Source organism: Delphinus delphis, chromosome 5 (assembly GCF_949987515.2).
Source record: "Delphinus delphis chromosome 5, mDelDel1.2, whole genome shotgun sequence".
Classification (NCBI taxonomy): Eukaryota; Metazoa; Chordata; class Mammalia; order Artiodactyla; family Delphinidae; genus Delphinus; species Delphinus delphis.
Genome location: NC_082687.1, coordinates 75,753,285 through 75,765,749, shown reverse-complemented (window position 1 = coordinate 75,765,749; position 12,465 = coordinate 75,753,285). Strand labels below are relative to the sequence as shown.

Sequence of the window (12,465 nt, the reverse complement as noted above, 5' to 3'; positions counted from 1 at the left end):
ACGTTTTAAGTAGATATGGTAAGTGCAATACAAGGTCCCCTCTCCCTCCTCATACTCCTTTGAGAAAGGTAAGGAAACACATCAAAGACAACAGCCTACAGCACAGTCCACCACTCAAAAGGAAATAAGGTAAGTTCATTTGTGGTAGAAGGAAAAGTTAATTTTTTAGCCCACAGACCTGCATCCACCCAAGAAATGTCTCTATGAAACAGGGAAGTTGCTATACACCAACTTAAAGTCAAGTTCATTGTATACAAACCTCAGCTTCAGCTGCTATTTCATACTTGGACTTCTTGCCTGGCATAGTTCGAATCAGATTCAATAGGCCATCTTCATCAATAATTTTTGTTCCCAAGGCTGCTGCCTATTAATTAAAAATGCAAATCATTGAAACCATTACTTTCTGTAAAAAAAAAAATATGATTCCCAGACTTGTCAGAAGGTGAAAAACCACATTTGTAAATTAGATAACACTGGAATATTTTCTAAAACCATGTTCATGAAAAAGTATCATTAAAAAGAAAGAAAATAGGGCTTCCCTGGTGGCGCAGTGGTTGAGAGTCCGCCTGCCGATGCAGGGGGCGCGGGTTCATGCCCCGGTCCAGGAGGATCCCACGTGCCGCGGAGCGGCTGGGCCCGTGAGCCATGGCCGCTGAGCCTGTGCATCCAGAGCCTATGCTCCGCAACGGGAGAGGCCACAACAGTGAGAGGCCCGCATACCGCAAAAAAAAGAAAATAACAGATACCTCCTCTAAGAGTGGTGGGTTGGCACCTGAGGTATCACACTGCCACTTCCGTGGATTGCTTTACCTTTCCCTCTGCCCTACAAAGGTCAAAGCCACTAGGGTCAAAGCCATATCGGCTGGCAGACACTCTCCTCTACCTTATCCCTGCTAACAGAACTCCAATGTGTCCATCTCCAAGTGATGACTTATGATTGGTCTGAGAATCAGAAAAGTCCTCATCCTCCCCAACCTCTCGTGTAGCTGTGAATGGCCATGTGACAGCTCCGGCCAATGAGACTTAAGTGGAATTCTGTAAGAGGTGTTTCCAGGGAAACTCTTATAAGGTCAGTCACAGCTAGTATAACATCTTGTCACTGCTCCCTATTTCCTGCCTTATATGTGAACTTGAGAGTGGCAGCTACCTTGCAACACAAGGCAACGTGCATGAAGACAGAAGTGGAGGATGGAACTAAGTCTAGCTACATCACCGAGGTGCTGAACCATCCCCCGCAACTGCCTGCCTCTGCAATTCTCATAAGGTAAGGAAATAAGCAGCTATTTGTCAAAACCACAGTTAGTCAGGTATTCTATTACTTGGAACTAAATGCAATACTACCCAACAGACCTTCCAATAAAAAGATCTTCCAGTTAAAAAACTTAAGATGGAGTCCACAGCAGCATATATAGGTATACTTAGGACTAGAAAAAGAAGAAAACTTCATTTGCTTCTATCTTCAAAACAAGATTTTGACTAGAATAGTACGCTAAGAAAGCCAAGTAAATAGGAACTGTGCCTTCAACTGGAAAACCAAAATCCCAGGATCAAAGCCAAACAACATTTCTGTGGAGAAGAAATAATGTAGTGAAGAAATTACTTTTCCATTTTTTTCCTTCATCTCACTCCGTGTAAAGGACATTATACTACATATGGTCACATGAAGAGCCCGCCAAGGCAAGCAGCCTACTTCACTGTGCTGAGAACACAGCAGTACCCACCTTATCACTCTTGGACTGACCACTATCACGACCCATGACAAGGTAGTTTGTTTTCTTGCTGACATTTCCTGTTACTTTTCCCCCATAACGCTCAATTAGAGACTTGGCCTCATCTCGTTCAATGGACTCCAGCACTCCTGTGATTACAAACGTAAGGCCTTCCAAGCAATTTTCAGCTCCCTAAAAACCAAAGTGTTCAAGCAGAGAGGAAATTACATGGCAGCTTTCCAAAGAAATATTTGGCATCAAAGCTACAGGAAGTTGATTTTTCTCATTTGACATCATAAATAATCTCAGCATGAAAAAATTTACAGGAAATTTACAACAAATAAGCAGGAACAAATTAAATCCTGAGAAATTCTTATGTAGGTTAACATTTAATAAACTTATAAAACCAGCAAAAAAAATATACGTCCAACGTGGTTAGGAAAGTGTATTAAAATTATCCATTCATACTATTCTCATTTTTTTTAATTTAAACTACTAGTTAACTTGTAACACTTTAACAACCAGATGCAATGTACCTACAGAATATCTTGCTATTGTTAAAAAATGAAAGTTTCAATTCTGAAAAAACTAAACAAGTTTGAGCTCCTGCCCTTCTCTCTGGCTGTTTCCCCTATGATAGTAAATCTAACAACCTACGAGCAACTTAAAGGCAATAGCACATAATCTCTTGATTGGAAAGTTAACTTGATAATACAAAAGACATGCGCCAAAGAGAGCCAAGTCCTACAGATTTTGCCTCTTCCATTGAAGCTACTTCACTTCTCAGCCCTTTCACTGCTACTAGCCTGGACAAGTCACTATTATTTCTCACCACCTCCCCTAACTGATCTCCCTATATTTATTCCTCCCCCTCCACTGCATTCTATATTCAGCAGCCAGAGTGCTCTCCTTGAAATGCAAACCTGGTCATACTTTTCCCCCACTTACAACTCCTCTTAGGGCCAGGTTCCTCTGTTACACCCCCTAAAAGAATCTCAGACTGTTCCCTTATGGTACATATCACAACTATAATTAAATAATAATTTACTTAATGTCTCTTTCCTGAGTTAGACCATAAGCACCATGAAGGCAAACAGCATTAATCTTGTGACTGCCGTAGCCTATCTCCTAATTCGTAAAGATGGTGACTAAGGCTTTTCTGTTCATTTTTAATTATTAATTCTCTGCTACTATAAACATAGTAAATACATACATGGACCCACAGGCCAGAGGCCATGACATATCCTCTCAGTACTCTTACCTTTGGTATCTCTTTGGAGCCCAGAGCTTTGGGACCTTCTCGATTTAAGTAGCTTCGATAAGCTTGATAATTAGTTCGTCTCTTTTCAGAATCTTCAGGACTTATAGACTTTGGGGAGAGGGAGAGGAAACTGAATAAAGTCATGCAAATTTAATGTAAAATTAAAAATACATATCAATAAATAAACATTAAGTCACTTCAGTGTTTGGTCCTGATATTAACAATTTTAGCTACAGAGGTACTCCCCAATTTACACGTGCCTGGCTTATAAACATCCCTGCCATCAGCCCTTCTCAAACCTTTTGACTCTCTCTAAAGGCACGTACCTCAGGGTAGATTGGATGTATAAGCCAAGTTGCCAGCCCCAAGCAAAAAAAACGAAAAGGGGGACTTCCCGGGTGGCACAGTGGTTAAGAATCCGCCTGCCAATGCAGGGGAAACAGGTTCAAGCCCTGGTCCGGGAAGATCCCACATGCCGTGCAGCAACTAAGCCCATGCACCACAGCTACTGAGCCTGTGCTCTACAGCCTGCGAGCCACAACTACTGAGCCCACGTGCCACAACTACTGAAGCCTGTGCACCTAGAGCCCGTGCTCCGCAGCAAGAGAAGCCACCGCAATGAGAAGCCCACGCACCGCAATGAAGAGTAACCCCTGCTCGCCACAACTAGTGAAAGCCTGCACGCAGCAACGAAGACCCAATGCAGCCAAAAATAAATAAATAAATTTATTTTTTTTAAAAAAAGTACTATAATGACTTATAAAGTTAGAAATAAAACTTGAAAACAATCAAACCAAGATCAACACACAGCCCCCAAATGATATGCTTTTAGAAAACTTATACCTCTTTTTTAGCTGGAGAACTTTTGATTTTCTTAGGAGTTCTTGTCTCTTTCAACTCAATGGCATTTTCTTTTCTTTTTGAGGCCATAGGCTCTGTTTCTTTATTAGAACTTTCTTCTTTTTTTTTCAGTGGTGCCAGCTTGGAACTGGTTTTTGGAGAAGAAGTTTCTCCTATTTTATGAGTGGATGACCTGGAATGTTGCTGAGATTCTTTTGAACTTTCACATTTAGTTTGCTTCTTAGGACTGCAGTTCTTTCTGTCATCTGAAAATTGTTCTGTTTTTATTAGGAAGAAGGAAAAGATTATGATTGTTGTTTTGGGAAAATGATACCCAATATAAAGATTATTTTTTCATTTTTCAACTGAATAATCTTAGTAGGACACAACGTCATATGGTGACTTCATAACATGCACATTAAGATTTTAGTTCTTCAGGGCTTCCCTGGTGGCGCAGTGGTTGGGGGTCCGCCTGCCGATGCAGGGGACACGGGTTCATGCCCCGGTCCGGGAAGATCCCACATACTGTGGAGCGGCTGGGCCCGTAAGCCATGGCCGCTGAGCCTGCGCGTCCGGAGCCTGTGCTCCACAACGGGAGAGGCCACAACAGTGAGAGGCCCGCATACCACAAAAAAAAAAAAAATTAAACATCTGTATATTACTTCTTTGTATAACCAGTTCAAATTAAGAGATCTGCCTTTTTCAATATAAATTACTCACTAATTGAAATAATACGGTAAACTACATCTGAGAACATGGACTTTATTCCACAGATAAACGTCAATGATCTGAAATTCACACAGAAAAGTTGCTAATTAAAATATGTCACATAAAAATTTCTGTTTGTAATAAAATCTGAAAGAATCTTGGGATTTCAAGACTAAAATTATATGAACAGATATACTTATAAGATTAAGCCCATCTATATTAACAGATGGTTAGATATCAGGACCACTAAAAAAAAACCCGAAAAGCTACAGACAACCAGCAGAAGAGCTTCGGATGACCTGGATAACTATGAGCCAACTCTATGAGCCTGAAACATCTAGTCTTTTGTCTTCATGTATTGAAGTCCACACAGTTGCACTACACTTGGAAATAAACATGAAGCCAAGAGCTATGATACATTTCTCGCAATCAGAGCAGACAGGCATTCTACACCAACTAATATCCAAACAGCTTTCCAGGTATCTAAGTAGAACATGCTCCAGTACTCCTATGAAGTATCTATCTAAGAATACCAGGCAATTATTCAATTTATCTTCGATAAAGATAAATGTTCCAGCTTACTTTTTTCTGCTAGTTTTACCTTTATGAGGATATTTAGGTTTTTCTGCTTTACATAAACTGGCTTGCACAGATGAAAACGTCTCTCTCTCTCCTGGGTCCTTTTGAGCCTAAGAAAACGTAAAAAGTGTCAAATGTGACAAATAACAGGAAAACTGTCACCACAAAATATGTTGTTAAAATCAACCAAACATTAAGGGTCATCTTCCAAAGTAGAGGAACAATACAATAAATTTTCATTCATTTATACACAAAATTTCTGGGGCAAATGAAACATGTTTTAGTACTTTTAATTTTACAGATGAGGAAACAGATGAAAGGGTATAAAAAATACATCTATAAAAAATTATGCCAGTTGTTCCCCACTTGTGAGTCTGAAAATGAAAGCCTTGTTTCTGCTGGTTTCATCTCCAGTCTCAAATTGTTAGCATTATGCAGTTAAAAACTAAAATCTAAACCCAAAAGACTAAATTAAAAACAATCTAAAGATCAAAAGAAAAATAAAGAGTATTTTCTCAAGAGAAAAAAATGTCCATTCTCTTCACTGCTCCATCAAAACTCTCCATTTTACAAAGAGGTCACAAGCTGGGGTGCATGACACAGCATATTTTTAAAATAATTCTAATTTAAATGCCTTTAGATGAAGTAAGGCATTTCAAATGACAGAGTTCCCACCATACCCTATTGTGTTATACCTGCCTGCTGTAAAATCTTTTAGTCAGGTATTGATAATGACAATATTAATAGAATGTGATTCAACAGAAATAAGGCTAATTATTTGGAGATCAAGTGCTTGAAGAAAAAAATCTTGATGCTTTCAGAGAGTCCCAAAAATACACTCATTATTATTTGAGACTGTCCTAATACAGATCTTAAAGTTAGCTAACTAGAAACAGCAAAATTATGTTTTTAAAAAGACAGTAATTAATATTAAAGGTATTAACTTTAGATTCCATTGGAATCTTTATAAATGTTATTCTCTGAACAAGTACATGAGAACCCCTTTGTGACAGACAGTAAGTAAAAGTTACAACTTGTTGTTTTGTGAAGAAGGGTTTTGGTTGGCTGTGGCTCTATCAACCTTCCTTTAGGAAGAAGAAGTTTCTCAATGAGCTTCTCCAAAAACATTTTTATAAATGAAAATAATTTAGCTTCTCTCTAGCAGAGTTATTCATGGTTATATCTCCAGAGCCTAGACTACACAGGTCTGAAAGGGCACACTGATCTGTACTGTATATTCAGAGTGCAAACAGCCTGGTAAAACACCACCTTTTTGGTCTTGGGTTCTTCATCCAACAAGGCTAATGTTCTGGCAAACTCTTCATCTTCATGCAGTTGTCTCTCTAGCTGTAAAAAGTGTCAACACAGTGAGCTGCTTTTTTTCTTTTTGTAAATGAAAAGTTTTAAAATGTGTGGTTCATGATACTTAAAAGAAACTGGAAAAACATTTCCCAGGAAGTAACTAGGACATTTTTTCACTTAATAGCTGAGTATCACAAGTTTGTTTCATGAAGCCAAATTAGACTGCAGAACATATATTTCTAGTTTTGCAGGCCTGATAGATAAATTGAGCATAAAGTTCCAAGTCTTTAGCTTTTTCTTAATGGTCCCAATGCAACACTTACATATCTCTCATCTCTATTTATTTTAAACTCTAAAAAGAGTTCAGGAGAGAATCACTATCCTAACAGAAAAACAATAGCCATGTGGGGGACGTGGGGGGCACACAAAGAAATGAATCTATAAACCAAGAAAATTATATACCTTCTTTGCACACACAGTAAGATACATGCTAATGCAACTATCACTAATATCATCAAACTTCTATTTTCAATTACTAATTCAAATGTATCTGTTCTGATATTTTTTTTAATTGAAGTACAGTAGACTTAATAGTATATTAGTTTCAGGGGTACAACACAGTAGTAATTTATCTGTCCTGACTTTTGAAAATTTAAGTCATTATATCAGAAGTTTTCCTAAAATGCTAATGTAACACGCAGACATTCACCTCGCTGTTATTTCCAAATATTTTTACTTTCAGTAAAATGGAGCTCTTCCAGAAGAGAACGTGTGGAAGTAGAATGTATTTCTCATTATATATGAGAAACAGGACCCAAACAGGATTCTGAAAGGATGTGATAGAAATGGGAAAACAGAGGATTGTGATACAAACTGCCACACCTGGTTTGGAAAGGACAGGGTAAGCCTCCAGTATTTCAGACAGATAAGAAGTCAGGTCCCTAAAAAAATCACTTCATGATTTTACCTAGGCCATCTGTCCTACCCTGAGTCATGTGGATATCTGTATGTAGTTTATAAAATTCAGTGTCGTCAATAAGATGGAAAAAGATTTTGAAAACACAAACTATAAACTGCCAAATTAATAAAACGTGAACAGTCAGTATTACTATTTCAGAAGACTAGAATACTGTTCTCTCAAAACAATTGTTATCAAGAGCCTCTTCTTTGTATAAGTATAGCTGATTCACTTTGCTATAAAGCAGAAACTAACACACTATTGTAAAGCAATTATACTCCAATAAAGATGTTTAAAAAAAAAAAGAGCCTCTTCTTTGCCAAGCACTAAGATGAACACTGATGTCACGATAGTTGAGACATAAACAGCCCTGGTAGGTAGAGTTTAAAGTCTACAGACAGGAAGACAGTGAAATAGCAATTTAAGAAGACACAAATAAACATTAATAGTAGCTACAGGGCATACAGAAGGGATTTCTAACATAGTTTAGGGAATATGAGAAAGTGGCACTTAAGCTAATAAACAGGAAGGAGGTTCAAAGAGCAGGTACCAAGGTCTAAAGTCTCTGACAGAGACAACACTCCCCCTTGAAATACCTTCTTCACTTGGCTTACATAAAATACCAAGCTTTCCTTATTGTCCTACTTCACTAGCCACTTTCTTTAAATCTCCTCTGCTGGATCATCCTTCTCTTCCTGACCTCTCATTGTTAACAGTGCCCCAGAGCTCAATCCTGAGACTTCTTTTCTGTTTACATTCTCTCCCCGTGATCTCATCTAGTTACATTGGTTTTAATACCATTCAAATGTTAATGATCCCAAATAAACATCTTCAGTTTAGACCTCTCCCCTGAGCTCCAGATTCTTCTACCCAACTACCCACTCTGCATATCCATTTGGAAGCCTATTCGGCATCTCAAACTTATGTGCGAAACAGAATTCTTGATTTTCCTGTACCAGTGTTCCAGTCTTAATAAATGATATCACCAGGGCTTAGCTGGTGGCGCAGTGGTTGAGAGTCCGCCTGCCGATGTGGGGGACGCGGGTTCGTGTCCTGGTCCGGGAGGATCCCACATGCCGCAGAGCGGCTGGGCCCGTGAGCCATGGCCGCTGAGCCTGCATGTCCGGAGCCTGTGCTCCGCAACGGGAGAGGCCACAGCAGTGAGAGGCCCGCGTACCGCAAAAAAAAAAAAAAAAGTGATATCACCATTCACCCAGCTGCTCAAGCCAAAAAACATGGAGTCACCTTTAAATCTTCTATTTCCCTCATACCTTACGTCCAGTCTATCTGCAACAACTTGAAGGTTGCACCTTCAAAGCATATACAGATGATGACCACTTCTCACTACCTCTTCCGTTACCCCCATCCTGGTACAAGCCAACATCTTCTCTCACCTCCCCTACCCTAACAGTCTCCAAAATGATCTGCTTTTGTTCTTGCCCACCGTGGTTTCTTTAGCTTCACAGCAGCCAGAATAATTTTCTTTTAAGAGCCATCAAAAGTCATGTCATTTCTCTATTCAATACTCCAATGGCTTCTCATCTCACAGAGACTAAAATCCAAACTCCTTACCATCTCAAGTCCTTCTGGTAGGTACCAAAGACCAGTCATGACATAACAGGATTTGCTGCTGGCCATTTCTTCCAAACTCATTAAACTCAAACATTTCTACCTCAGGATGCTTACACCTGCTATTCTCTATGTTTAGAGGAAAGCTTCCTCCAGGTAGAAGGAAGCCCCATGGCTCACCATTATCATGAATTATGTGCCCCAATGTCACTTCCTCAGAGGGGTTTTCCTAACCCCTGTATTTCAAATAGAACACTCATAACCCCACTGATCACACCAAACATCTATTCCTTTACTTTTCCTTGTGGCATTTATAATGATCTGACTTTTTTTTTTTTTAATTTCAGTATCCTTAACACCTAGAAGTGTGCCACGCACTCAGTAAGTGCTCGATAAATACTTACTGAATGAATATAACAGGTTCACTACAAAGGGCACTCTGAACTGAAGATAGATTTAGAGATCACCAGCATATGCATAGTACTTAAAGCCAGAGGAGTAGATGAGATTGCCCAGAGGGGAAAGAGAAGAGATATGACCAAGTTAAATTATTTTAACTATTCTAAAGGAGGCTTCCATTCAAAGAAATCTAATAATAAATCTTTAGTTATCCCCTGCTCTCATCATTTATCTTTTATATAAACTTAGATTTTCATATAGTATTAGATTTTAACTTATTTTACACATAACTCTTACAATGAGGCTCAATCCAAAATGAAACTAGAACTATCTTAATTGCCTGCCTGGGTAGACTAAATAGCAAGTGACAACATCAAGGTGCTAATGAAATCTAAAGAAAATGCTAATACCTCTGCATCTTCATCAAGTTGCAATTGCTTGGCGATGGCTTCATCATTTAATCTGGAATCATCTGCATTTTGTGAAGGCTATATTTCAAGGAAAATCAAGCAAGATCAGCATAAACCTTAAGTTCAAAGTAAGGTGCTTTTTCTTAACTATAGCTAAGTAAATACACCAATGAGAGATAAATGTACCAGTTATGAAACAGACTCAATGGACACCAGCCAAAAAATTATGTTCATGGCTACTCCGTGACCACATCCAATTTCTTAACAAGCAAATATGCTACAGACAGATGATTCTCACTTAATTCTATTGAAATGTTCAAAAGAAGTACCCAAAAAAAACCCTAGAGACTAATGTCTTCGCTTCAGAAGTAGTCCAGAACATTGGCACACCAACACATGAGAAAGATTACACTGTCTAATGGAGGTACTAATGAAATCAACACACACACTGCTCGGCAGGCTTCCACGCAGGGAACTACTTTCACTAACTTATCTGTATTTGTTTCCTAAATGTCCAGGAAAAGATGAATCCAACATCAGCCAAAATAGAGTAGGTCACAAGTATAGCATAGGGAGGCTCTATTCTAAGTTATGTGTTCATGACCTCATTTGGGAACAATTATATTGTCTGAGGTCAAGGGTAAAATGAGTTTGCATTCTGAGTATTTAAATTCTAAGAATCACAATTTATTCTTACGATTTAAATGATCTTTTCTCACTTTCAAATATTAAAAACTTAAATGTGTGATATTCTAACTTGGTCGTCCTCCAACATAATAGCAATTACATTTTACCCATAATCATAGGAAAATTGTTTTCATCAATAAAATGCTGGTGTATTCATAAAATCCAATTTCACCTCTTATTAATAACTGAACGGGTACAAATCCTGAACATTCTTGCTTGCCTGTAGAACACTCACCTCTTTTCTTTTGCTTGCCACCATCTTCTTAGCCGATCTTTGGACACTTGCAGTTCCAAAATAATCAAGCACTGATGTGGGGGTAAGCTTCATTGGTGACAAAGGCTTATTCTTAGTGTTTAGTGTCTTAGTGTTTTCTTCATTCTTTTTCATGTTTGATGCTCCAAGATAACTATTTGGAGATCCTCCATTCTCTTTTGATTTAGAGGCTGCCTTCTTACACACAAAGTCATCTTCTTCATCTTAAATGAAATATGACCAAATATGGCTTGATAAAATATCAATTGTAATTACAAAAGCAACCACTTCCACCAACTTTATAAAAAATATACAAGTGCTATGGGATGCTAATGATTTTCTTTTCTTCCTATCTCCTAAATTCAACAGTTATCCTCACATTTACCAGTGCCAGGTCTGTAATACACCACCTCCCCCAATTACTACCCAGAGTACACAAACGTGTATATTTACTCATGTATTCAACAAATAATTACTGAGCATCCATTATGTGCTAGGCACTGAGGATACAGCAGCGAATAAAAAAGACAAAATCCCTGCCGTCATGGAGCTTGGAACCTAGAAGAGGAAACAGATACAGAAATAAATAAACATATACTGTCAAGTTATATGTGCTATGAAGAAAAGTAAGACAGGGGCTCCCCTGGTGGCGCAGTGGTTCAGAGTTCGCCTGCCGATGCAGGGGACACAGGTTTGTGCCCCAGTCCGGGAAGATCCCACATGCCGCGGAGCGGCTGGGCCCGTGAGCCACGGCCGCTGAGCCTGCGTGTCCGGAGCCTGTACTCCGCAACGGGAGAGGCCACAGCAGTGAGAGGCCCGAGTACCGCAAAAAAAAAAAAAAAAGTAAGACAGAATGAAAGAATTAGAGAGTGATGAAGGGTGCTCTTTTAGATAGGGTAGTCAGGGAAAGCTTCTTTGATAAGCCACATTTGAACAGAGCCCTGAAATGAAGTTACCTCAGGCAAGAATGTTCAGGCAATGAAAACTACAAGTGCAGAAGCCTTAAACTGAGTGTGCTTGGAGGTCCCTGTGACTGCAGCAGAATGAAGGGGGTACACCACAAGAGTTAAGGTGAGAGAGGTAGAGGCCAAATCCCATAGAACTCTGTAGATCACAGAAGGAATTTTAGGTTTTATTTTAGAATGGGAATCCACCAGAGAATTTTCAGCAGAGTTGTGCGTAATCCAACTTAAGTCACGTCCTTTGGAGAACACACTGTCAAGGGATAAAAGCGAATGCAGGGAGACCATTTAGGAAGATATTCTACACAGTTCCAGAAGAAATGCTGAAGCCTCGGACTAGGGTGGTATTTGCAGAGGTGTTACGAAGTTGTCAAAGTCTAGCTATACATCGAAGGTGGAGTATCTAGCAATATCTAACCATTCATTGAAGACTTTATAAACACTTTGTCTTGTAACATTTTCTTTCCAAAAAGTTTCCATTGAACATCTGGTTTTAAAAGTCTTTCTAGGGCTTCCCTGGTGGCGCAGTGGTTGAGAGTCCGCCTGCCGATGCAGAGGACACGGGTTCGTGCCCCGGTCCGGGAAGATTCCACATGCCACAGAGCGGCTGGGCCGTGAGCCACGGCCGCTGAGCCTGCGCGTCCGGAGCCTGTGCTCCGCAACGGGAGAGGCCACATCAGTGAGAGGCCTGTGTACCACAAAAAAAAAAAAAAAAAAAAAAAAGTCTTTCTAAGCATTCATGACAATGCATAGATAATTAAAGACCCCAAAAATGCACCTCAAAAGGGCCTCAGTAAACTTTTTTGTTTGATTCAGTGATTCACAAGA

At 39.4% G+C, this 12,465-nt stretch overlaps 1 protein-coding gene across 2 annotated transcripts in view; it reads right to left on the bottom strand.

Annotated features, from left to right (window-relative positions):
- Positions 1-12,465, bottom strand: part of RFC1 (replication factor C subunit 1) — an 82,696-nt gene that overhangs the window by 27,736 nt on the left and 42,495 nt on the right. For both annotated transcript variants that reach the window (XM_060012687.1, XM_060012688.1), the window contains exons 5-12: positions 10,658-10,899; positions 9,736-9,813; positions 6,367-6,444; positions 5,120-5,207; positions 3,814-4,088; positions 2,971-3,078; positions 1,722-1,901; positions 260-364 (exon numbers count right to left, since the gene is read on the bottom strand). In XM_060012687.1, the coding sequence (XP_059868670.1) occupies positions 260-364; positions 1,722-1,901; positions 2,971-3,078; positions 3,814-4,088; positions 5,120-5,207; positions 6,367-6,444; positions 9,736-9,813; positions 10,658-10,899 (1,154 nt within the window). The remainder of the gene's footprint in view (positions 1-259; positions 365-1,721; positions 1,902-2,970; positions 3,079-3,813; positions 4,089-5,119; positions 5,208-6,366; positions 6,445-9,735; positions 9,814-10,657; positions 10,900-12,465) is intronic.